The sequence below is a fragment of the Scyliorhinus canicula genome, chromosome 3 (assembly GCF_902713615.1).
Source record: "Scyliorhinus canicula chromosome 3, sScyCan1.1, whole genome shotgun sequence".
NCBI lineage: Eukaryota > Metazoa > Chordata > Chondrichthyes > Carcharhiniformes > Scyliorhinidae > Scyliorhinus > Scyliorhinus canicula.
Window position 1 is genome coordinate 255,683,165 of NC_052148.1, and position 22,763 is coordinate 255,705,927.

Sequence of the window (22,763 nt, forward strand, 5' to 3'; positions counted from 1 at the left end):
GCACTATAAATCCACAAACTCCCACAGCTAAACTTGCTCCCACCTTACCTGCTCTGATCAATCTATTATTTTCTCCCAACATCTCAGTCTCCATCACCTCTGTCTTGATGATAGCATCTTTTTACCAGTGATTCTGGTATGTATTTTTCCTCAGCTGAGGATTCCCTTCCTCTGGGTGATAGGGTCCTTGGCCATGTCCAACACATTTTCCACACTGCTGCTCTCATCCCTTCCCCTCAGAGTTAAGGTAGTGTTTTCCTTGTCTTCACCTTCCACTGTACCAACTCAACCTTTAACAGATTATGTCTGGTATTTTGGCCATCTAAAATGCAATAAAGACATTGTGTTGTTTTAATTTGCTGTCCCTACCCACCCTCTGTTCTTCCTGACCTCGACCGTGTACATTGTTCTAATGAAGCGCAATGGAGGCTCAAGGAAGAGAAATCACATATTCCTTCATCCATTGACTCTGTCTACACCTCCCGCTGCCTTGGGAAAGTGGGAAGTATAATCAGGTTAGCACTGTTGCTTCACAGCGCCAAGGTCCCAGGTTCGATTCCCGGCTTGTGTCACTGTCCTGTACGGGGTCTGCCCATTCTCCCCTTGTCTGTGTGGGTTTCCTCCGCGTGCTCCGGTTTCCTCCCACAAATCTCGAAAGACGAGCTTGTTAGGTAATTTGGACATTCTGAATTCTCCCTCTGTGAACCCGAACAAGCGCCGGAATGTGGTGACTCGGGGCTTTTCACAGTAACCTCATTGCAGTGCTAATGTAAGCCTACTTGTGACACTAATAAAGATTATTATTATTATAAGACCCCTCCCACCTGCGTTATTCACTTTTCCAACCTCTTCCATTCGGCAAGAGGTACAAAAGTCTGAGAACATGCACTAACAGATTCAAAAACAGCTTCTACCCTGCTGTCACGACACACCTGAATGATCCTCTTATGGACTGAACTGATTTCTCAACATACCTTCTCCACTGAGTAGCACTACACTCCGTATGCTTCACCCAATGTCTATGTTTCTGTATTTTCTTTATGTATTTACATATGTCTTATGTTTTTCATGTATGGTATGATCTGACTGTACTGTACGCAGAACAATACTTTTCACTGTACCTCGGTACACGTGACAATAAATCCAAATCCAAATCCTATTCGGCACCTTGTTTCAACGGCCTGTCAAACTCGACGTGGAGTTCAATAATTTCACATCCATTTCATTAGACAGCAATCGCCATTCACACCTCTTCTGGCTTTTTCCATTAACATCTCCTTTTGCCTCGCACCATCACCCCTCTTGTCTTTTAATCTCTCCTGCCTTCCACCCGAGCACTGACTGTAACTTTTGTTCATTTCCCCTTGCCCGTTTCCCTGTCTCTATATTTGTTTGAGAAGCTGGTCCATCTCTTCTCTTTGCTGTTCTGGTGATAGATCGTCAACCTGAAATGTTAACTTTGTTTCTCCCTCCATAAATGCTGCCAGAGCTGCTGAGTATTTCCATCACTTTTTTTTTTAGTTCAGCTTTCCAGCATCTACAGAATTTTACTTTTGGAACTTGGATTCTGTCTTGCTGTTAAGTTAGAGAAAGTGTTTGTAAAGTTCTTGGGACAGAAGCCCTTATATATTCAGCTGGAGACTTTCAGGCCTGAATTTTCATAAAGTTGGAAGGGCTTTGCGCATTAGCCTAAATGACGCTGTTGTCATGCAGAATCCATATTTAAAGGTAATTTAAAGGGATTTAATTGAATGGACTTGTATCAATGAGAGTATTATTTAATGTAATGAAATCTGTAATAGTTACTTCAAACTTTATTTTATTTTATTCCATTATGGCTCCTGAGGTCTGCCCATACTGGGTGAGTGAGCATGGGTAGGTATCGGTGTGAGTCATGAGTTGACATAAGTTGGCATAGAGGCCATAAAGATGTGTGTCAGGGAAGAGGTTGGCTGGAGAGTACAAGGGAGCATGGAGTTGGACAGAGGGGAATAGATTGGCATGGAAAGTATGAGGGGCCATGGGGTGGGTATAGGGCATATGTTAGCAGATAGGGTATGAAGAGCCATTGGTTGGTATGGAAATTATGAGGGCCCATTGGAGGTTAGGATGAGGGTTTGGGAACTGTTTTGGTTTTTACTGTATTTTTTACAAGTTCACTGTTGCTATTTTAAATTTCAAACACACATGGGCAAAATCTGACTATCGAGCAACACTGGTGCAGAGCTTTGTGTAACAGAAGCGTGTGTCTGGACTTGCACCATGGCAGTTAGCACAGACATGGTAGGCTGAATGCCCTCCTTCTGCGGGTTATCCATTCTGTGACATATCAGTTCATCTAATTAGCGGTTGTCCCCATTTACCGGACATTAAGATCAACTGCTTGAAAATCGGTAGGGTTGTGAGCTGATCTCCCTACGCAGGCGCACTTGCAGCATGGATTGATGGACAGTTTCAAGATTAGCTTCCCTGGTTAGTTTTTGCTTCCGTCACCCCAAGTTGCGATACCCCAATTCAAATCAGCTAACATGGCATGGGCTGGGAATCAAACCCAGGACCCCGTTGGTGTGAGGCTCAGCCACTTACTGAATTAAACAGGTTGCATTGGTGAATCCATTCTTCCTGTTATTTAATAAACACGGGGGCACAATCCAATGGCCACGCTGCACCAGAAAAAGAGCTCGCCGCGGCGCAGCGTGGCCAATAATAGCCAGGAGACACTGCTCCCGGGATCTACCCAGCTCGTAACGCTGGATCTCGCAAGACATTGCGATGGGCGGGATCACTTTTGGCAAAGCTGCATATTCGAGCAAGACAGCTAGTGTCACTTTAATGTGCAGATTCACAAGGTACCTGAGGGTTTGAGATTCATCCCCTTTGCCTTACTGGCCTTGGGCAAGTGTTCAGCACTGGTCCCCCAAAAAAGGGGAACAGATTGAACAGCACCTGTGGGGGGTCTCCCAGGGGATTGGAGGCCCCCAGCTGTATGCCCTTTGGTGGTGCCAGGTTGGCACTGCCAAGCTGGCATTTTGTTTTTGCATGTGTGATCGGAGTGGGGTGCCTTGGGGGGAACAGGGACCCTCCCATAGTGCGTTCGGTCTGGGGCGGAGGGCAGGAATCGCTTTGGCGTCCCAAGCACCCCATTGTTTAAAATGGGGCTATGTGTGGCCTCGGCTGCATGTTCCCTGTTGAGGCTCCTTATACTACACGAGTTGGGTTGAATAGCCATGTGTTTCCCAGCACTTTGTTCCCATTTGGGTGAATAGAGCCCCTTGTCATTGTAGTTGGTGTATGCTTTTTCCATCATTTTATTCAGGGGATGAAAGCGCAGATTTTCCTGAAAAATATAACTGCTAAAGTGTGTGCCCTGAATAGAGGAAGAATTGGATGGGCTCTCTTACTAATTCTTGCACAACTTAGCCCTTTCTTCCAGTTTTGGAAGTGTCCAGGTTACCTGATCTACAAAGTGTCAGGAACAAAAAAAACTACTTTCCAAGGATTGTTCTCATTGCTATTTCTTTGTTGCGATTAGAACCTTGAGGTATCGAGTGAACACAACAGAAAATTACTTCTACATCTTCTGAGCAAGAACATTCATCTCAGGCATGACAACCAGTTGAAGGTCAACCAGGTTTGAGACACATTTGTTAGTAGGTGTCTGGGCCAACACTGCCCCATCAAAATGTAATGCAAACAACTGTTGTATTTCCCTGGGCTTGATGCTGGGTGTTCTCCTCAGGTTCAGAGTCGGCAGCCAGTGACGGAGGGCCAGTAAGTGACGCTCGAATCCCCTGTGGTCTAAAGGTGGAGCTCGAATCCCCTGTGGTCTAAAGAGGGCTTTTAGCTGCCGAATATTTACGCAAATGATAGTGTGACCCAGCAGTCAAACAGAGAACCCTTCCCCCTATATGCCAGTTTGCTGAATTATCCCATATGCCACCATCTGCCTCTCCTCACCTTCAGTGGGCAGGCTGAATGCTCAATCTGATAGTGACTGGTAGAAAATTGGTGCCGCAAATCAGCTGCCCATTATAGGAACGGCTTGATTGGGCATTTTCTATAACGTGTTAAAGCTGCCAGGGAGAATTGGCGTGAGACTGCAATGTGGCCAGAGGAGGCAAAGGTAGCTCGATTTTTAAAAATGACTGCAAGGAACCCTCTCACAACCCTGCCTCTCCCTCCTCTTAATCAGCATTGGCTCTGCAACTCTCCCGACACCTCATGCTGAGGACCGATCTCTAAGCTCTCCAGTGCTGTGCAGCTCTTGCCCCATTTCCCGCTCCGGTCCATTGGTCTTGCAATCATTCCCACTGTCTTTACATGGAGATACACCCAAAAAATCAAGATGAGGGCCAGGGGTTTTAATGGTTGAGACGACTCCTATTCCTTCCAGCCTCCCCTACCCCAGCCTCCCTCCTTCCATTCTGTGAGACTTTAAACCCATCTCCCTGTGACTGACCCTGTCACCATCGACTGTCTCTCTGCTACCAGCTGACAAACTCCTGATGCCTGAATTTCTACATCAGTGCACCGAACAGCTGCTACTTCCTGCTCCCTTTGAGTGCACAGCTTCTAAGAAATGTGCAGTGGGGCTGGTAAAATAGGGATAATGTTACTGGACTAATAAGCCAAAGGCCCAGACTAATTCTCTGCAAACATGGGGCAAAATGTTTTTGTCATCCTCTGGTGAGTTTGCCAGCAGGGTGGTCTGTAAATCTCCCTGGGCGGCTTTCCAGTCACCCTGTCATCTGCCCTCAAACTGTTTGCAATTTTATGGTGGCCAATGGCCTCGGGGCCTTGCCTGCCTGTCCTCGCCCTAGTTGAGGCCCTAGTCACTTTCTGCCTGGCCTCAATTTTGAGACAACCAGGGTAGAGTAGGGGAGGCCCGGCAGGTCAACTTGCTTGGGTCTTGGGCGGGAGATATTGTTGTGGGGGGGGGGGGGGGGGGGGGTTGTGGAGGTATTAAGGTGGGATGAGAGGCTCCTTCCTCAAGGACGCCCTTTCCACATTGGACACCCTCTGCAGGGGCTCTCCCCCATTGGCCTTTCCATCAGGATTTCTAGCCCCTTCTCCCCACCACACTGGGTCTCACAACAAATCCCACAACAGCAGCTGGGAGGAATTTAAATTCAATGATTTAATAAACAGAGGAACATGGGAAGAGGAGTAGGCCATTCAGCCCATCGAGCCTGCTCTGTCAATAACAATAGGACAGGACTGAAGGGTAGAGCATGGCTCAGTTTGATATTCTCTGCGCTTTTTGACAGCTCACAGTCCTGATCATTGAACTGCACCAACTGAAGAAGGCCTATCAGGCATTCTCCCAAAGTGTGGACTGTCCTGAAGGCAACTTAGCAGCCGATTGGATAAACAGGCTACAGTTAATTAAGGTTAGTAAATCTCCGTAAATCTGTCAGAAATTGGATACTTTTGCACCGCCAGTAAGATGAAGTAATTCATCCAGAAATATATTAGTTCAGAAATTACAATGTGGCATCAGTGTGTGGACACTTAGCATATTCCTACAACATTCTTTAGTCCACTATTTTAATTGAAATATTAAATTAAGTTGGTGCCTCTGTAAAAATCACAAAGTAATGCCATCCGGGCATATTAAAGCTTCGGAGGAACCATCAGACCTCCTAAATAAGTCATCACTGAGTGCGTAAGACACCGTATTGCTCCAGGAAGAGAGACCCGACTGCAGCCACCTCTTAAACAATGGGAGATACCAAAGTCATGGGCTTGCCGTGAACGTGAAAGTGTGAGAAGACAGTACCCGCCCTCAACCATAGAGCTCCACCCACCCTGTATCTGGGTTCAGACCCTCGATTTTTAATTCCAGGTATTTCTGGCATGGTTATCGGGTAAGCCTCTTCACTTAAATGTCTCTGTCGAGAAAGAGAATGTAGCAAAATGAACAGTGTGCAACACAGGGGCCTTAATTCCTCAGCGTCCCAAAACAAGGGATGGTTGCAGCAATGAAAGAAATGGTGCACTGGCATGGAGAGGCCAAGGAAGATTAATTTGACAACAGAGTTGGCAATGTATTCCAGAGACTCATGGCTCACCCCAAAAGGAGCGTTCACTTCCCACCCAGTAGATTCTTACTCTTACATAGTTTAAACTCGCCTCCCTTGGTTCTTCCCAGTCTGTTAAACTGAAAAAATCAATAGGCACTCTCTTCAGCAAATTCAGTATTTTATTGACCTCCATCAAATCAACTCTAATCTGCACTGTTCTATACTAAATAAACCACACTCCTTGAGTGTACCCGATTGTAATCGCTCCCCATTGGTGACCGTGCCTTCAATTGCCTGGTTCCCAAGCTCAGGAAATCCTACCACCCCCACAACACCTCAGCCTCTCAACTTCATTTTCCTCTTTAAGCCACTTTAACCATCTGCCCCAATATCTTCCAATGTGTCTTGGTGTCATATTCTGTTTTATAATACCCCTGTGAAGTGCCTTGGGCTGTTCCAATACATTAAGTGCACAATTTGAATATAAGTTATTGTTATTGCAGAGTTAATGCCAACTGCTTTAGTTTCATTATACTTGATTTGAATGTGCCTGCCCACCCTTACCTGATAGAAATGAGTGGTCCCAGATGGCAAAAAAATGATACCTGTTTCCATATTTATATAGAAATAAAACCTTGTGCTAATAAAACCTTGCACCCTCCGGGTGCTCTGGTTTCCTCCCACAGTCCAAAGGTGAAAATGAATGAAAAAATGGAAATCGCTTATTGTCACGAGTAGGCTTCAATGAAGTTACTGTGAAAAGCCCCTAGTCACCACATTCCGGCGCCTGTTCGGGGAGGCTGGTACGGGATGTGCAGGTTAGGTGGATTGGTCAGGATAAAATTGCCCCTTAGTGTCCAGGGATTTGCATGTTAGGTGGGGTTACAGGGATAGGGGGCGCGATTCTCCGGTCGCGGGACAGAGTGTCCGCGTCATCGTGAACGCCGTCGCATTTCACGACGGCGCAAAATGGGTGCGGGCAGTAGCGATTCTGTCCCGCACAGGAGGCCAGCACAGCGCTGGAGGGGTTCATGCCGCTCCAGCCTTACTTCCTGTCGCGCACTGGGGGCGGCACCAACCCGCGCATGCGAAGTGGCGACACGCCAACCCGCACATGCGCGGTGGCCTTACTGAACACTCCGGCCCCGACACAACATGGCGCGGGATTCTGGGGCTGGACGCGCAACAAGTAGGCCCGGGGGTGGGGGGGGGGGGGGGGAAAGAGAGGCTGGTCCGCCGATTGGTGGGCCCCGATCGCGGGCCAGACCCCATCGGAAGCCCCTCCCCCGGGGTTGGTGCCCCCCTCCCTCCGCCACAGGCCGCACGCCCCCGACTCTTCACGCAGAGTTCCTGCTGGCAGCGACCAGGTGTGGACGGCGCATGGCACCCGCGACCGATGCCATGCCAAACGTGCTGCCACAAATGCGCCGATTCTCCACACCTCGGAGAATCGCGCACCGGCGTCGGGGCAGCGTGGCGCAGTTGCAGCAATTCTCCAATCCGGTGCGGGGCTGGGAGAATTGCGCCCCAGGGTGGGGGAGTGGGCCTAGGTGGGGTGCTCTTTCAGGGGGTCGGTGCAGACTCGATGGGCTGAATGGCCTCCTCCTGCACCTTCGGGATTCTATGTTTCCATTGTTAATGAGCAAATTGTAGAGCTCTTGTGATGTTCTATGTATTTTACTGAAATTCACTGGCAGGCAAGGCCCGAGGTCTTTGATCACCTTAAAATTGCGGGCAAGTTTTGGAACAATGGGAAGGAAAGAAAATACCATTGCTACTATCCAATCAAGTTGGTTATTTTTTCGACCTGGCTGACTGCTGCATTAATTTTAGTTTTAGGTCTCGGAGCTTTCAGTTTAGCACATGGACTGTCTCTTACAAGCAGTAAATGTGCATGATAATTGTACTGTTTTAGCACTGGGCTAAATCGCTGGCTTTCAAAGCAGACCAAGGCAGGCCAGCAGCACGGTTCAATTCCCGTACCAGCCTTCCCGAATAGGCGCCGGAATGTGGCGACTAGGGACTTTTCACAGTAACTTCATTTGAAGCCTACTTGTGACAATAAGTGATTTTCATTTTCATTTCATTTTTCATTATGGCGGGTTCCCATTTCAAGATTGCCTTGGGGAAAATGGATACGTATCACAAACTGTATTGTGAAACAATACATCTGTAGGGAGAGAAAAGAGTTAACGTTTTGAGTCAGCTTTGACAAAGAGTCACGGACTCGAAACGTTAGAATATAGAACACAGAACAGTACAGCACAGAACAGGCCCTTTGGCCCTCGATGTTGTGCCGAGCTTTGTCCAAAACCAAGACCAAGCTATCCCACTTCCTGTCATTCTGGTGTGCTCCATGTGCCTATCCAATAACCGCTTGAAAGTTCCTAAAGTGTCCGACTCCACTGTTACAGCAGGCAGTCCATTCCACACTCTAACCACTCTCTGAGTAAAGAACCTACCTCGGACATCCCCCCTATATCTCCCATCCCAAACCTTATAGTTATGCACCCTTGTAACAGCTACATCCACCCGAGCAAATTGTCTCTGAACGTCCACTCTATCTATCCCCCTCATTATCTTATAAACCTCTATTAAGTCGCCTCTCATCCTCCTTCGCTCCAATGAGAAAAGCCCTAGCTCCCTCAACCCTTCCTCATAAGAACTACCCTCCAGTCCAGGCAGCATCCTGGTAAATCTTCTTTTCACCCTTTCCAATGCTTCCACATCCTTTCTATAATGAGGTGACCAGAACTGCACACAATACTCCACATGTGGTCTCACCAGGGTCATGTACAGTTGCAGCATAACCCCACGGCTCTTAAACTCAAGCCCCCGTTAACAAACGCTAGCACACTATAGGCCTTCTTCACGGCTCTATCCACTTGAGTGGCAACCTTCAGAGATCTGTGGACATGAGCCCCAAGATCTCTAGCTCTTTTCTCTCCCTACAGATGCTGCCAGATTTTCCAGCATTTTCTCTTTTGTTTCAGATTCCAGCATCAGCAGTAATTTGCTTTTGTCCAAACTGTATTGTTTTGTTCACAGAAAACCATTGAAAAGATTAAAACCCAGCAGGTGAAGTTAAAGCTCTTGGAAGAGGAAAATAAACAGTTAGTTCAACAGTCAAAGTGTGAATCACTGCGAAATATGGAAGCAAAAGTACTTGAGTTAAAGGAGAATATTCAAGCAAAAACACAAAGGGTATGTGAAGGTTTTAAACCAGGGACTGAAATGTGGGAAAGTTTGATGTGATGGTAAGAACAACTGTTGATGAACCAGGCAGTGATTTGATTCATCTCATCGTGTCTGAAGAACTACAGTAAAATGCTTATGTTAACCAGAAGGGAAAAGAGAAAGGAAAGATATAGTCACAAAATAATTGTGACTGGAAAAATAAAAGAGAGGTTAATCTTTTAGTTGGGACCAATTGGAATTTCATCTATCTTTTCCCTATATTATTTTCCCCATAGCATTCTCTTTTAACTTCAGTTGCCATTCTTCTTTATGTAATATTCCAGTTTGCACTTAGGTGAGAGTGTGTCATCAAGGAGCCCTAGCAAAACTGGAATCCATGGGAATGATGCACGATCAATTGTACAAAGACTAAGTTTGGATACAACTGTGCCTTTATTGCAGTAAGATGTGTGGCCTCCCACAGCAGCTGGCGAAATGTCTGCTGAATAGAGGACACGCTCCTCCTACTGGGCGGAGCCAGCAGGCAGGGGCTACCGGCGAACCTGTAGTACAGGTCCTATCTTACGTCACCTAATACAGATGTTACAGTGGTTTACCACATTCACCCCCTGTTAAAAATGAGTCTGGCGGGGGTGGTGGAGAACTATATACAGTAGTGACTTTATGTACAGTGTTTTAGCAGGGAAAAGAAAAAAAAATGTCCTTTGAAAGTCCGGTGACAGAGATTCAACCGGTCTGGTGCCTTGACGTTCCGCTGGGAGCGACGTAGCGGTGGCGGCGATGTCGATGCTGGCGATGTCGATGCTGGCCTGATGTTGGATGACTCCGGGAGCGTGCCGAAATCCGCTTCATCCTCTGGCGTGGGCAGGGGAACGAGGGATGGTCCTGGTGGGGTTAATGTTGGGAGCGCCGGGGGAGGGGAGGGTGGCACCGGGCCGGAGAAGTGTGTATGGGTGGAACCTCCTGATGCCAGGACACTGAGGGAGACAGTATCTTGGCGGCCATTGGGGTACGCCACATAGGCATACTGGTGGTTGGCATGGAGAAAGTGCACCCTATCCACCAACGGTTCCGCCTTGTGGAGTCGGACGTGCCTACGGAGCAGGACCGGTCCTGGAGCTGCGAGCCAAGTGGGGAGCGACACCCCGGATGTGGACGTCCTGGAGAAGGCAAAAAGACGTTCATGGTGTGTGTTATTCGTAGCGGTGCACAGTAGTGACCGGATGGAGTGTAGTGCATCAGGGAGGACCTCTTGCCAGCGAGAGGCTGGGAGGTTCCTGGAACGAAAGGGAAAATGCTGGAAAATCTCAGCAAGTCTGGCAGCATCTGTAGGGAGAGAAAAGAGCTAATGTTTCGAGTCCGATGATTCTTTGTCAAAACGGGGCATAGGATGTGCTTTGACAAAGAGTCATCGGACTCAAAACGTTGGCTCTTTTCTCTCCCTACAGATGCTGCCAGACTTGCTGAGATTTTCCAGCATTTTCCCTTTCGTTTCAGATTCCAGCACCACAGTAATTTGCTTTTATTGGAGGTTCCTGGACCGTAGGGCCAGTTGGACGGCCCTCCATACCGTCCTGTTCTCCCCCTCTACCTGTCCGTTTCCCCGGGGATTATAGCTGGTCGTCCTGCTGGAAGTGATACCCCTGCTGAGCAGGAACTGATGCAGCTCATCGCTCATGAACGAGGATCCCCGTCACTGTGGATGTAGGCGGGGAAACCGAACAGAGCGAAGATTGTGTTTAGGGCTTTGATGACGGTGGCAGACGTCATATTGGGGCATGGGATGGCGAAGGGGAATCTGGAGTACTCATCGAACACACTGAGAATATACATGTTTCGGTCGGTGGAGGGGAGGGGCCCTTTGAAATCCACGCTGAGGCGTTCAAAGGGGCGGGAGGCCTTCACCAGGCACGCATGGTCCGGCCGGTAGAAGTGCGGCTTGCACTCCGCACAGGCCTGGCAGTCCCTGGTGACTGTCCGTACTTCCTCGACCTAGTAGGGCAGATTGCGAGCTTTAACAAGATGGTACAATCGTTGACCCCCGGGTGACAAAGGCTGTCGAGAAGGGCCCGGAGTCGGTCTACTTGTGCGCTGGCACATGTACCTCGGGATAGGGCGGCTGGGGGCTCGTTGAGTTTGCCGGGGCGATTCAAAATCTCGTAATTATAGGTGGAGAGCTCGATTCTCCACCATAAGATTTTATTGTTTTTGATCTTGCCCCGCTGCGTGTTGTTAAACATGAAGACTACCGACTGTTGGTCAGTAAGGAGAGTGAATCTCCTGCCGGCCAGGTAATGCCTCCAATGCCACACATCTTCAACGATAGCTTGGGTCTCTTTTTCGACGGATGAGTGTCGAATTTCTGAAGCATGAAGGGTGCGGGAAAAGAATGCCACGGGTCTGCCTGCCTGATTGAGGGTGGCAGCAAGTGCGACGTCTGATGCGTCGCTTTCTACTTGGAAGGGCAGTGTCTCGTCTACTGCGTGCATCCTGGCCTTGGCTATGTCAGCTCTGATACGGGCGAAGGCCTGTTGTGCCTCAGCCATAAGGGGAAAGTGGATGGACTGAATGAGTGGGCGGCCCTTGTCCGCATTGTTTGGGACCCACTGGGTGCAGTAGGAGAAGAACCCCAAGCAGCGTTTGAGGGCCTTGAGGCAGTGGGGGAGGGGAAGCTCCATGAGGGGGCACATGTGGTTGGGATCGGGCCCCAGAACTCTGTTCTGGACCACATAGCCGAGGATGGCTCAGCGGGTTATGCTGAACATGCACTTCTCCTTGCTGTAGGTGAGGTTGAGGAGAGTGGCGGTGTGGAGGAATTTGGCAAGGTTGGCGTCGTGGTCCTGCTGATCGTGGCCGCAGATGGTGGCGTTGTCTAGGTACGGAAAGGTGGCCCGCAGTCTGTACCGGTCAACCATTCGGTCCATCTCCCTTTGGAAGACCGAGACCCCATTAGTGACGCCGAAGGGAACCCTGAGGAAGTGATAGAGACGACCGTCCGCCTCGAAGGCAGTGTAAGAACGGTCCGATTTACGAATGGAGAGCTGGTGGTAGGCGGATTTGACGTCTATCGTTGAGAAGACCCGGTACTGCGCAACCTGATTGACCATATCAGTTATGCGTGGGAGGGGGTACGCATCGAGCTGCGTGTACCGATTGATGGTCTGTCTGTAGCCCACGACCATTCTGTGTTTCTCCCCAGTTTTAACGACTACCACTTGGGCTCTCCAGGGGCTGTTGCTGGCCTCGATGTTGCCTTCCTGAAGCAACCGCTGGACCTCGGACCTGATGAAGGTCTTGTCCTGGGTGCTGTACCGTCTGCTCCTGGTGGCAATGGGTTTGCAATCCGGAGTTAGATTGGCAAACAGGGAGGGTGGGTCGACCTTTAGGGTCGCGAGGCCGCACACAGTGAGGGTCGTAGGGGCCCGCCGAATTTCAGGGTTAGGCTCTGGAGATTGCACTGGAAGTCCAGGCCTAGTAGTAGTGCAGTGCAGAGATTAAGAAGGACGTAGAGACGGAAGCTGCTGAATTCTACACCCTGGACCATGAATCTGACCGTGCAGAACCCCCGGACCGCGACGGAATGGGATCCGGAGGCTAGGGAGATTCTTTGATTGGCAGGGTGGACCGGGAGCAGCGCCTTACCGTATCTGGTGGATGAAGCTTTCGGCGCTCCCGGAGTCCAGCAGACAAGAGGTCACGTGACTGTTGATTCTCACACTGGTCGAAGCGGTGGGCAGGTTGTGCGGACGAGACTGGTCGATCGTCACTGAGGCGAGCTGCGGTCGGTCGTCGCTGGCATCAGAAGATGGAGAGCGTGGGGATCAAGGTCGTGGAATGCTGTCAGCGTCCATGACCTATAGGGAAAACAAGATGGCGGCGCCTGAAGATCCTGTGTGGGACAAAATGACGGTGCCCATGGGCCGCACATTGCGGGAGCTGGACAATATGGCGGCACCCATGGGCCGCACGTGGACTGAGGGGGGGAAGATAGTGGCACCCACTGGCCGCGCATGGCCCCGGGAGGTGAAGATGGCGGCGCCCACTGGCCACGCATGGCCCCGGGAGGTGAAGATGACGGCGCCCACTGTCCGTGCGTGGTCCGGGACGAAGATGGCCGCGGCCATTGTGTGTAGGTCGGAGGGGGTGGGGGGGGGCCATAGCGGCGACTTGCCGGGCCTTGCACACCGTGGCAAAGTGCCCCTTTTTGGCGCAAGCTGTGCAAGTGGCAGTGCAGGCCGGGCAGTGTTGGCGGGGGTGCTTCTGCTGTCCGCAGAAGTAACATTGGGGACCTCCGAGGTGCGTGGGTTGGCGTGTGGCGCAGGCGTACTGGCTGGGTGAAGCCCCGGCTGGGGCGGCCGTCTGTGGGGTTCACGAGGGATAGGAGGGGTGGGCCTCGCGGCCGGAGGGGTAGGCCTGAGCATTACGTGAGGCGACCGTCATGGAGAGTGCTAGCTTTTCAGTCTCAGCTCGGTCGAGCGTGGCCCCTTCTCGCAGTCTTTGGCGTATGAGGTCCGACCCAATCCCCGTTACAAACGCATCGCGCATAAGAAGGTTGTAATGTTCAGTGGCCATAACGGCTTGACAGTCACAGTCCCGGATGAGTGGGATTAGGGCCCGCCAGAAGTCTTCTATGGACTCACCAGGGAGTTGAGAGCGAGTGGCAAGTACGTGCCTGACGAAGATTGTGTTCGCTTTCTGTGCGTAGTTTTCTTTGAGGAGCGCCATGGTGTCTGCTTAGTTCGGGGCGTCCTGAATCAGCGGAACACGTTGGAGCTCAACCTTGAGTACAGGATCTGTATCTTCTGAACCTCCGTCCAAGGGGTGGTCGCTGAGTTGATAGAGGCCTCGAAGCAAGCTAGCCAGTGATTAAAGTCCTTTTTGGGGTTGCTTGATTGTGGATCCAGCTGCAGGCGATGTGGTTTGATTCAGAGGTCCATCTTTTAGAAAATCTTACTGCAATAAATTGACGCACAATCAATTGTACAAAGACTAAGGTTGGATATAACTGTGGCTTTATTGCAGTAAGATGTGTGGCCTCCCACAGCAGCTGGCAAAATGGCTGCTGAATAGAGGACACGCTCCTCCTACTGGACAGAGCCAGAAGGCAGGGGCTACCGGCGAACCTGTAGTACAGGTCCTACTTTACATCACCTAATACAGGTGTAACAGTGGTTTACCACAGGGAATCAAGGAGAAAACTCTCCACTGCTTGGAGTCATACTTGGCACAAAGGAAGATAGTTGGAGTTCAGTCATCTCAGTTCCAGGATATCACTGCGGCGGTTCCACACGGTAGTGTCCTGGGCCCAATCACCTTCAGATGCTTCATCAATGATCTTCGCTCCACCATAAGGTCAGAATGAGGGTGTTCATTGATGATTGTGCAATGTTCAGCACCACTTGGGACTCCTCAGATACTAAAGCAGTCCATGTCCGTGGCAGCAAGACCTGGACAACATTTAGGCTGATAAGTGACCAGTAACATTTGCACTATACAAGTGCCAGCCAATGGCCATTTCAAACAAAAGAGAATCTAACCACCTCCCTTTGACATTCAATGGCATTACCATCACTAAATCCATCACTACCAACATCCTGGGAGGTTACCATTAACCAGAAACTGAACTGCACCCGCCAACTCAATACAAGAGAAGGTCAGTGACTGGGCAGCTAGTATTGTGTGTCCTGACGCCCCAAAGCCAGTGCACTAGTTACAAGGCACAACTCAGCAGTGTGATGGAATGCTCTCCCTTTGCCAGGATGAATGCCATTCCAATATATTCAAGAAGCCTAATGCTAACCAGGAAAAAGCAGCCTCCTTAATCGGCACACCGTAAACATTCAATCGCTCCACCACTGACAAATAGTGGCAGCCGTGTGTACCATCTACTTACACCACAGGGACTGAAGCGGTTCAAGGAGGCAGCTCACCACCACTTTCTGAAGGGCAACTCGCCAAGGCTCTTTTAATGGCATCAAAGAAGAACAAAGAACAAAGAAAAATTACAGCACAGGAACAGGCCCTTTGGCCCTCCAAGCCTGCGCCGATCAGATCCTCTATCTAAAACTGTCGCCTATTTTCTAAGGATCTCTATCCCTCTGCTCCCTTCCTATTAATGTGTCTGTCTAGATACATCTTAAATGACGCTATCATGCCCGCCTCTACCACCTTCGCCGGCAACGCGTTCCAGGCACCCACCACCCTCTGCGTAAAGAACATTCCACGTATATCTCCCTGAAACTTTTCCCCTCTCACCTTGAACTCGTGACCCTAGTAATTGAGTCCCCCACTCTGGGAAAAAGCTTTTTGCTATCCACCCTTTCTATATCTCTGATGATTTTGTAGACCTCAATGAGCCTCATCCAAACCTGCAAACTCTGCCATCTCGAAGGCAAGGGTAGTAGATAGATGGGTACATCACCACCTCAGCTTACCCTCCAAGCCACTCACCTTCTTGACTTTAAAAAAAAATAATTTACGGGACGTGGGCATCGCTGGTCAAGCCAGCATTGATTGCCCATCCCTAGTTGCCCTTCAGAAGGTGGTGGTAAGTTACCTTCTTGAACCGCTGCAGTCTCTGGGGTGTGGATACATCCACAGTGCTGTTATGGAGGGACTTGGAAATATATTGCTGTTCCTTCACTGTCGCTGGATCAAATCCTGGAACTCCCTACCTCATAGCATAGTGTGGGTGTACTTGCACCACCGGGACTGAAGCGGTTCAAGGAGGCAGCTCACCACCACTTTCTGAAGGGCAACTAGGGATGGGCAATAAATGCTGGCCTAACCAGCGACGCCCACATCCAGTAAATAAATCTCAAGGCAATTAGGGATGGGCAATAAATCCTAGCAGTACCTGCATCCTACGATAGAATGAAGTTTAAAAAAACAGGTGTTTGTAGCAACACTGTTGGGGAAAAAAATCAAATGTCATCCTTATAAAGTAACAAAAAGTACTTCTCTCCTTAAGTTATTTAAAAAATCATGGCATGTTGGACTCATATCAGCAGAAAAAGCAGCCTTTTAGCCCATCAATCCATACTGTTACCATTCATAAATATGTGATTGGTCCGTTTATGTTGGAGACCAGTAACTCAAAACTGCCAAGGCAAGTTTTGTGTTTGGAGCTGGATAGCAGGGGATGGCATTTAATCGAGTGGCAGGGTGGTGTTGGCAACACTTCCTTTCCTGACTGGCCCAATTAAGTACAGTGAAGGAAGACTCATGGGCAGCTTTCATGCCTTACCATCCCACAGCTAATTGAGGCCCTTTAGTGGCCCAGACAGGAAGCCCTGGAAGCAAACACTGTCAGGTTTTCTCGTGATTTCTTGTGGGGGTGTTGCGGGGGTGGACCCTTGTCCAAAGGCACTCGGTCCCTGATTGACGGACCCAGAATCAGGAAGGGATGGGGCCTTTGGGAGCCAGCCTTGCTGCTGACCCCCTTCCCCAGGATCCCCATTCCACCAGCACTGATCCATGAACTGGGCCCTCAGTGATCCTGCGCCTTGAATTGATGCATTGCTGGCAGTAACCCCACTGATGCAATGACAGTTGCTGGCCTGTGATTGGCCAGCAGCTCTCAGGGGGTGGGATCTCTGCTCTTGGGGTCCTCGAACCCTGGTAAGGCCTGCCACTGCCCAGTTAAGTGCCTGATTGGCTCTTAATTTCCTGAAAGGAGGTGACATGGGGCTCTCATCAACTCTGCAGCCGGCAGGAGAGACTTCTGACCTCCTGCATTACATGCCACCCTATGTGTGCAGTCTGGGTTGTTGGAGGTTGCTTTTAGTTTAGTCCATCTTGGGCAATCCCCAAGAATTCTTTGCAAATTCTCTGAAATTTATCTTGAATACTCCATTTAGGATTAAGGTATAAATATTTTCACTTGATGATGGTGACCTTAGTTCTAGAAGCTGATAGCACCCGTGTGGAATAATACAAACAAGTGAAGAGGGCACTCTTTAAAATGGGCACATCCACCAAGTTGTGTTGACGCAACGTCATTACAATTTTGTCGCACTTCATTGAGGTTTGCCATGCCTGGTTGAAGCTCTGTAACTACAAAGTTGAAAAGAGAAATCTTTTTAAGAGCTGCCTTCACACTGAGGAGGCTTCAGGCCACTCCACATCCAAAAACCTGCTCTGAAAAGTCTGCTCGTGTTTTTACAGCTGTGGCAAGTTGCACAACAGCAGTTAAAACGAACCACTACATTCTAAATCAAGCTGAAACAATGCACAACATTCTCAAAAAATGTCCATTCACCCTATCTCCCAATGTTAACGGATGGCTCATTAGATATTCCAGAATAAGAATCCAGATCTGTGATTTTTGCCAAAAGTTTGGGTCAATCCCTCTTTGTGCACCAAGTTCGATTGTAACCTGTCCATTAGTTTTTGAGATGTATTGTTCTCAGACGAACAGAATTGAAAGAATTACGGGCGAGGTTCCCTGGCCTCCCAACCGCGTGTTTCATGGCAGTGGGAGGTGGCACGCCGTTCACTGGCAGTGGGATTCTCTGCTCCCGCTGCTGTCAAGGGGAATTCCCATTGATGCTACCCCACACCGCCGAGAAAACCCCCAGGTGGGGGCACTGCCAGCGGCACCAGAGAATCCCGCCACCAGCGAATGCACAGATAATTCCAGTCTACGCCTGACCACCTTCAGCTGCAGAGGTAAGAATTTAAGTATACAAACAACACATTTCCATAGCATTAACATATGGGATGATTGGCCATATATGTGAAAATTAGCAATGTTTCATTGATATAATACAACAGATAAAATAGTCCTATTAGTATAGCTATAGTTTGTATCTAATACACTGGAAATACTCATTCACTGCCATTGCGCTGATGCAATGCTTTCTTGTTAAAACCTTTTCAAAGGCATCATTGTGCAACATTGGCAAAAAACAATGTTGCTGAGTACAACGCTGTGACTGTCACTCAGAAGAGTGTTCGAGCTGATTTGCATCGGCCTGACTTAAATCTAAATGTTGTGACAAGGTGGACACGGTTGGGTGAACTGGATACAGTGACTCTCAATAAAAGATAGTCATTTACAAATCCAATTGGGAATTTGAGAGAAACTTCTTTAAGTGGTGAGAACCGGAACTCACTAACATATGGAGCGGTCACGGTGAATAGCACAGATACATTTAAGGGAAAGCTGGATAAACAAGTGAAGGAAATAGGGAGAGATGACCTGGGGTTGGAGGAGGCTCATGGGGAGGATGAGCACTAGCATGGATCTAGTGGGCTGAATGGTCTTTCTAATGCTGTCGACTTGATGTCAGTGCACCCTTTTAATGCAGCAACCTCCAAGGTGACCAGGCAAAGACACATCTGGAACGCATGAACCCACCGAGCTAGTGGATGGCGTACTGAGTAAGTGTCAGGCTGCCCGTTCGAAACAGTCTGAGAGCCAGGTGAATGACAGAATACGCAGATACAGCTCGTCAGTCCAGAGATGGACTTCAACACAAAACAACAATCAGTGCCCTCAACATGTACGCGTCTTGGGAATAGCTAACAAACTGTTTTTAAACTCGAGTTTGTCACAGTTATGGTGTCATGACTGACAGTAACAAACAGCCAGGGACAAAATAATGTTTAGAAATGGAGGCTTTGATTAATTTAGCATGTCTTCGCATTCATAATAAACATTAGCAAACCATAAATTAGTAAAAATACAACCGCCTTTGACCAGCAGTTGCCAGCTCTACAGGGCAAAGAGACGAGGAGCCTGTATATCATACTGGTTAGAGAGCATGGGCCAAGCAATTGATAAGGAGCAGTGATCAGACTGTGTGCTTGCATTTCTCAATGGTTTAACTGCATCTAAACTTTCTGGAACTGTAACGAGTACCATGCGCCAGGTTAACAAATGCACGTCGCAGGGCAGGATGGAGCACTTACATGGGTATTATTTGCCCACTTAAGGGCATCAGTTGGCAGTGCGACAGAAAGGCTGTCCACAAGCCTTCCTGCCCCAGACGTAAATAGGACATAGAATTTACAATGCAGAAGGAGGCCATTCAGCCCAAAGGGTCTGCTCCGGCCCTTGGAAAGAACACCCCATCCAAGCCATCCCTTCCACCCTATCCCCATAACTCAGTAATCCAACCTAACATTTTTGGACACTAAGGGCAATCTAGCATGGCCAATCCACCTAATCTGCACATCTTTGGACTTGTGGGAGGAAACCGGTGCACCCAGAGGAAACCCACACAGACACGGGGAGAATGTGCGAACTCTGCACAGACCGTGACCCAAGCCGGGAATCGTACCTGGGACCCCTGGAGCTGTGACGTAACTGTGCTAAACACTGTGCTACCGTGCCGCCCACTTTTTATTTCCTCCCCCAAGCCCCAGCGCATCATGGGAGGGTCCCCGCTCCCCCCTCCGCGCATCCCTCCAATGCGCGCGCAAGGCACCCCTGGCTTGATCACCAGCACACAAACAAATGCCAGCTGGCATTGCCACCTGGACACAATGGCAGTGCCAGGCTGGCCCCAGTTGGCACTGCCAGGTTGCCCATGTGGCACCAGCAGTATTGGGGTACCAACTTCCCAAAGGGCATGTACCTGGGGCCTCCGCTCCATGGGAGATCCCCACGATTGACGTTCAGTCTGCCCCGTTTGTGGGGACCAATGCTGAACAGCGCTCGCCCAAGGTCTCCGAGGGATAGAGGGGTGAAGGTGGCAGGGTGCCCCATCTGGCACCTTCCTGCCTGGTTAAAGGCACTCCACCCCCCCCCCCCCCACTCCCCATTCCGACACTCGCCTCAGGGGAAGGCATCAAATTCTATTCCATTTGTTTATAATCTGTTGCCAGTATTAGTGTTTTCTTTAAGTTGCTACAACATTTGGGGTTGAGAAACACATCAGCCGTGATTAAATGGCAGGGCAGACTCGATGGACTGAATGGCCTAATTCTGTTCCTATGTCTTCCGGTCTTAATTTAAATACTACAGCAGCATGCCAGATTGCATTGCCCCCAAAATGCTGATCGTTCAAGCAGAGGCATTCATAAATACTGGGAGCTCAGCATGAATATTTGCCTTCCAGTACATTAACTTTCCTATTAAATCTAGAACCTTCAGTACATGACACTCTCCCATCATAATATTGAATTGTAATTCTCCTCCTCTGTTACTTCGGTTTGGTATATTATTTGGAAATATTTCTCAAGCTTGTTCAAGTTTTGAATATCAAAAATTCACCCAACAACCAGATGCCTGATTATATGCTGCTGAATTGTCAGCGGCCAAGTGTATGAAGATAAATGTAGCTGGAAGCAGGAATGCCAGTAGTTCAGGTGTCCTGTCTGCTCTGAGAATCTTGTCTCTTTTTTTTTGTGAGTTCGAACAGCATGTTTCAATGTTAAGTTGACAGCTTTGGGTGCACGGGCAAGAACCAACACAGAATCCTTCCGACAGGTTCGGAATAATTCAATCTCATCAGTGGTTTCCATTCCTGGTTTGTGTTCATTTGAGAATCATTTGAATTCCTGGTTGTGAACTTCATAATGCTATCAATGTGTTGTTGTGGACAGGTGAGGCAGCCTTGGGTTTGCACGCCAAAGAAATGGGAAGATTCCTCGGTTGTGAGAAAACGGGCAACTTTACAAGGAAAATGGGAACAAGCGCCGCAGAAGCTGAAGTGAACCTGAAAAGGCCTTACCCATTGGTGCGGCGAAAATGACAATCGGAGACGTTTAGTAAGCTGTCCTTCAGACGCAACCTTGCCAATACTTACTATCTCTTAGAATTATTATGCAAGGTCTGTACATTTTTCCAATTCAACATTATATCATAACACTAAGCAGTGTGTCAGTACACTGCTATTTCTCTTCTGAGACTTGGGTTTCAATCCAGACAGATGGAACTAAAGTTTCCACACTCTGGTGACTTCAAAGGAATTACATGAGTTTAGGGATTCTTGATTTCAGTCCGTGTTGATAAAAAGCATAGCACCAAACTAAAGGAACTCTGCTCACATTGAGTAATCATAGTTAGATAAGACTGTAGAAATGTGACAAATGGGACAAGTAGGTCAACTCTTCCAAGGTAAGATTTAGGACCTGTTGTTTAGGACAAGCTGAGGGAAGTTTACTCAGCATTTGCTCTGAATTATAACTGATTTGCGAATATTTGATGCTAAATTCATTTATCCTGATCACGAGTAATCTCACCAAATGAGTCATTGGGAATCTGGGGAAAACTCTTGTGGTAGCAGTCATATCTAGCACAAAGGATGTTGGTGGTTTTTGTTGGATCTCAGTCCCAGGGCATCACTGCAAGAGTTCCTCAGTACTGCAGAGGTTCAAGACGGCAGCTCACCACCAACTGCTCAAGGCCAATTTGGGAGGGTCAATAAATGTTGGCCTAGCCAGCTTCGCCCACATCCCGTAAGTGAATTTTTAAAAAAAGATTCACCAGTGCTGGACCATAACCCCATGACCAATCATCAAGCCATTGTTTCCAAGATCGGTTTGGACCTGGAATACGTAATCATAGAGAGTGTGGTGGAGGTAGTTTCGACCAAGGCATTCAAGAAGGAATTGAATTATTTTCTGAAAATGAAGTATGTGCAGGGTTATGGAGAGAGGTCAAAGGAGTGGCAGTACCTAAATTGCTTTTTCAGAGGGTTGGCGCAAGTGTGATGGGCTGAATGGCCTCCTGCTAAACTGCAACAATTTTGTGATTCTGTGGTACAGGGTAATTTGACAAGGTGGATTCAAAATTGGCTTAGATGTAGGAGACAGAGGGTGATGACAGACGGCTGCTTTAGTGACTGAGAACCAATGTCCAGTGACTTCTGTGCTGGGACCCCTATTATTTGTCATTTATACAAATAGTATAGATGACTATGTGGGGGATAGGATCAGTAAGCTTGTGGATGACACAAAGATTGGCCGGGTGGTTAATAGTGAGGTTGAGTTTCTTGGGTTACAGGAAGATATAGATGGGATGGTCAAATGAGCAGATAAGTGGCAGATGGAAATTAACCCTGATCCACTTTGGAAGGAGTAATTTGACAAGGAAATATTCATTAATGACACGAGACTAGGAAGTTCTAAGGAATAAAGGGATCTCTGCGTGTATATCCATAGATCTCTGAACACGGAAAGGCAGGTTAATAGTGTGAAAAAGGCATGTGAGACACTTGCCTTTATCAGTCGTGGCATAAATTACAAAAGCAGGGAGGTCATGATGGAGTTGTATAGAACTTTGGTGAGGCCACAGCTGGAGTACTGTGTGCAGTTCTGGTTGCACATTAAGGGAAGGATGTGATTGCATTGGAACGGGTGCAGAGAAGATTCACCAGGACATTGCCTGGGATGGAACCTTTAAGTTAAGAAGAGGGGCAGCACGGTGGCACAGTGATTAGCATTGCTGCCTACGGCACTGAGGACCCGGGTTCGAATCCCGGCCCTGGGTCACTGTCCGTGTGGAGTTTGCACATTCTCCCCGTGTCTGCGTGGGTTTCACCCCCACAACCCAAAAGATGTGCAGGTTAGGTGGATTGGCCACGCTAAATT

The 22,763-nt window shown here is 48.7% G+C and overlaps 1 protein-coding gene across 1 annotated transcript in view; it reads left to right on the forward strand.

Moving 5' to 3' along the window:
• The window catches only part of LOC119963460 (protein CASP-like), a 99,850-nt gene extending 77,881 nt beyond the window's left edge, over positions 1 to 21,969 (forward strand). Inside the window, exons 13-16 of the mRNA XM_038792618.1 lie at positions 3,533 to 3,631; positions 5,268 to 5,390; positions 9,072 to 9,227; positions 20,775 to 21,969. Coding sequence (XP_038648546.1) covers positions 3,533 to 3,631; positions 5,268 to 5,390; positions 9,072 to 9,227; positions 20,775 to 20,885 — 489 coding nt within the window. The 3' untranslated portion in view covers positions 20,886 to 21,969. The remainder of the gene's footprint in view (positions 1 to 3,532; positions 3,632 to 5,267; positions 5,391 to 9,071; positions 9,228 to 20,774) is intronic.
• Positions 21,970 to 22,763: the final 794 nt, after the last annotated feature.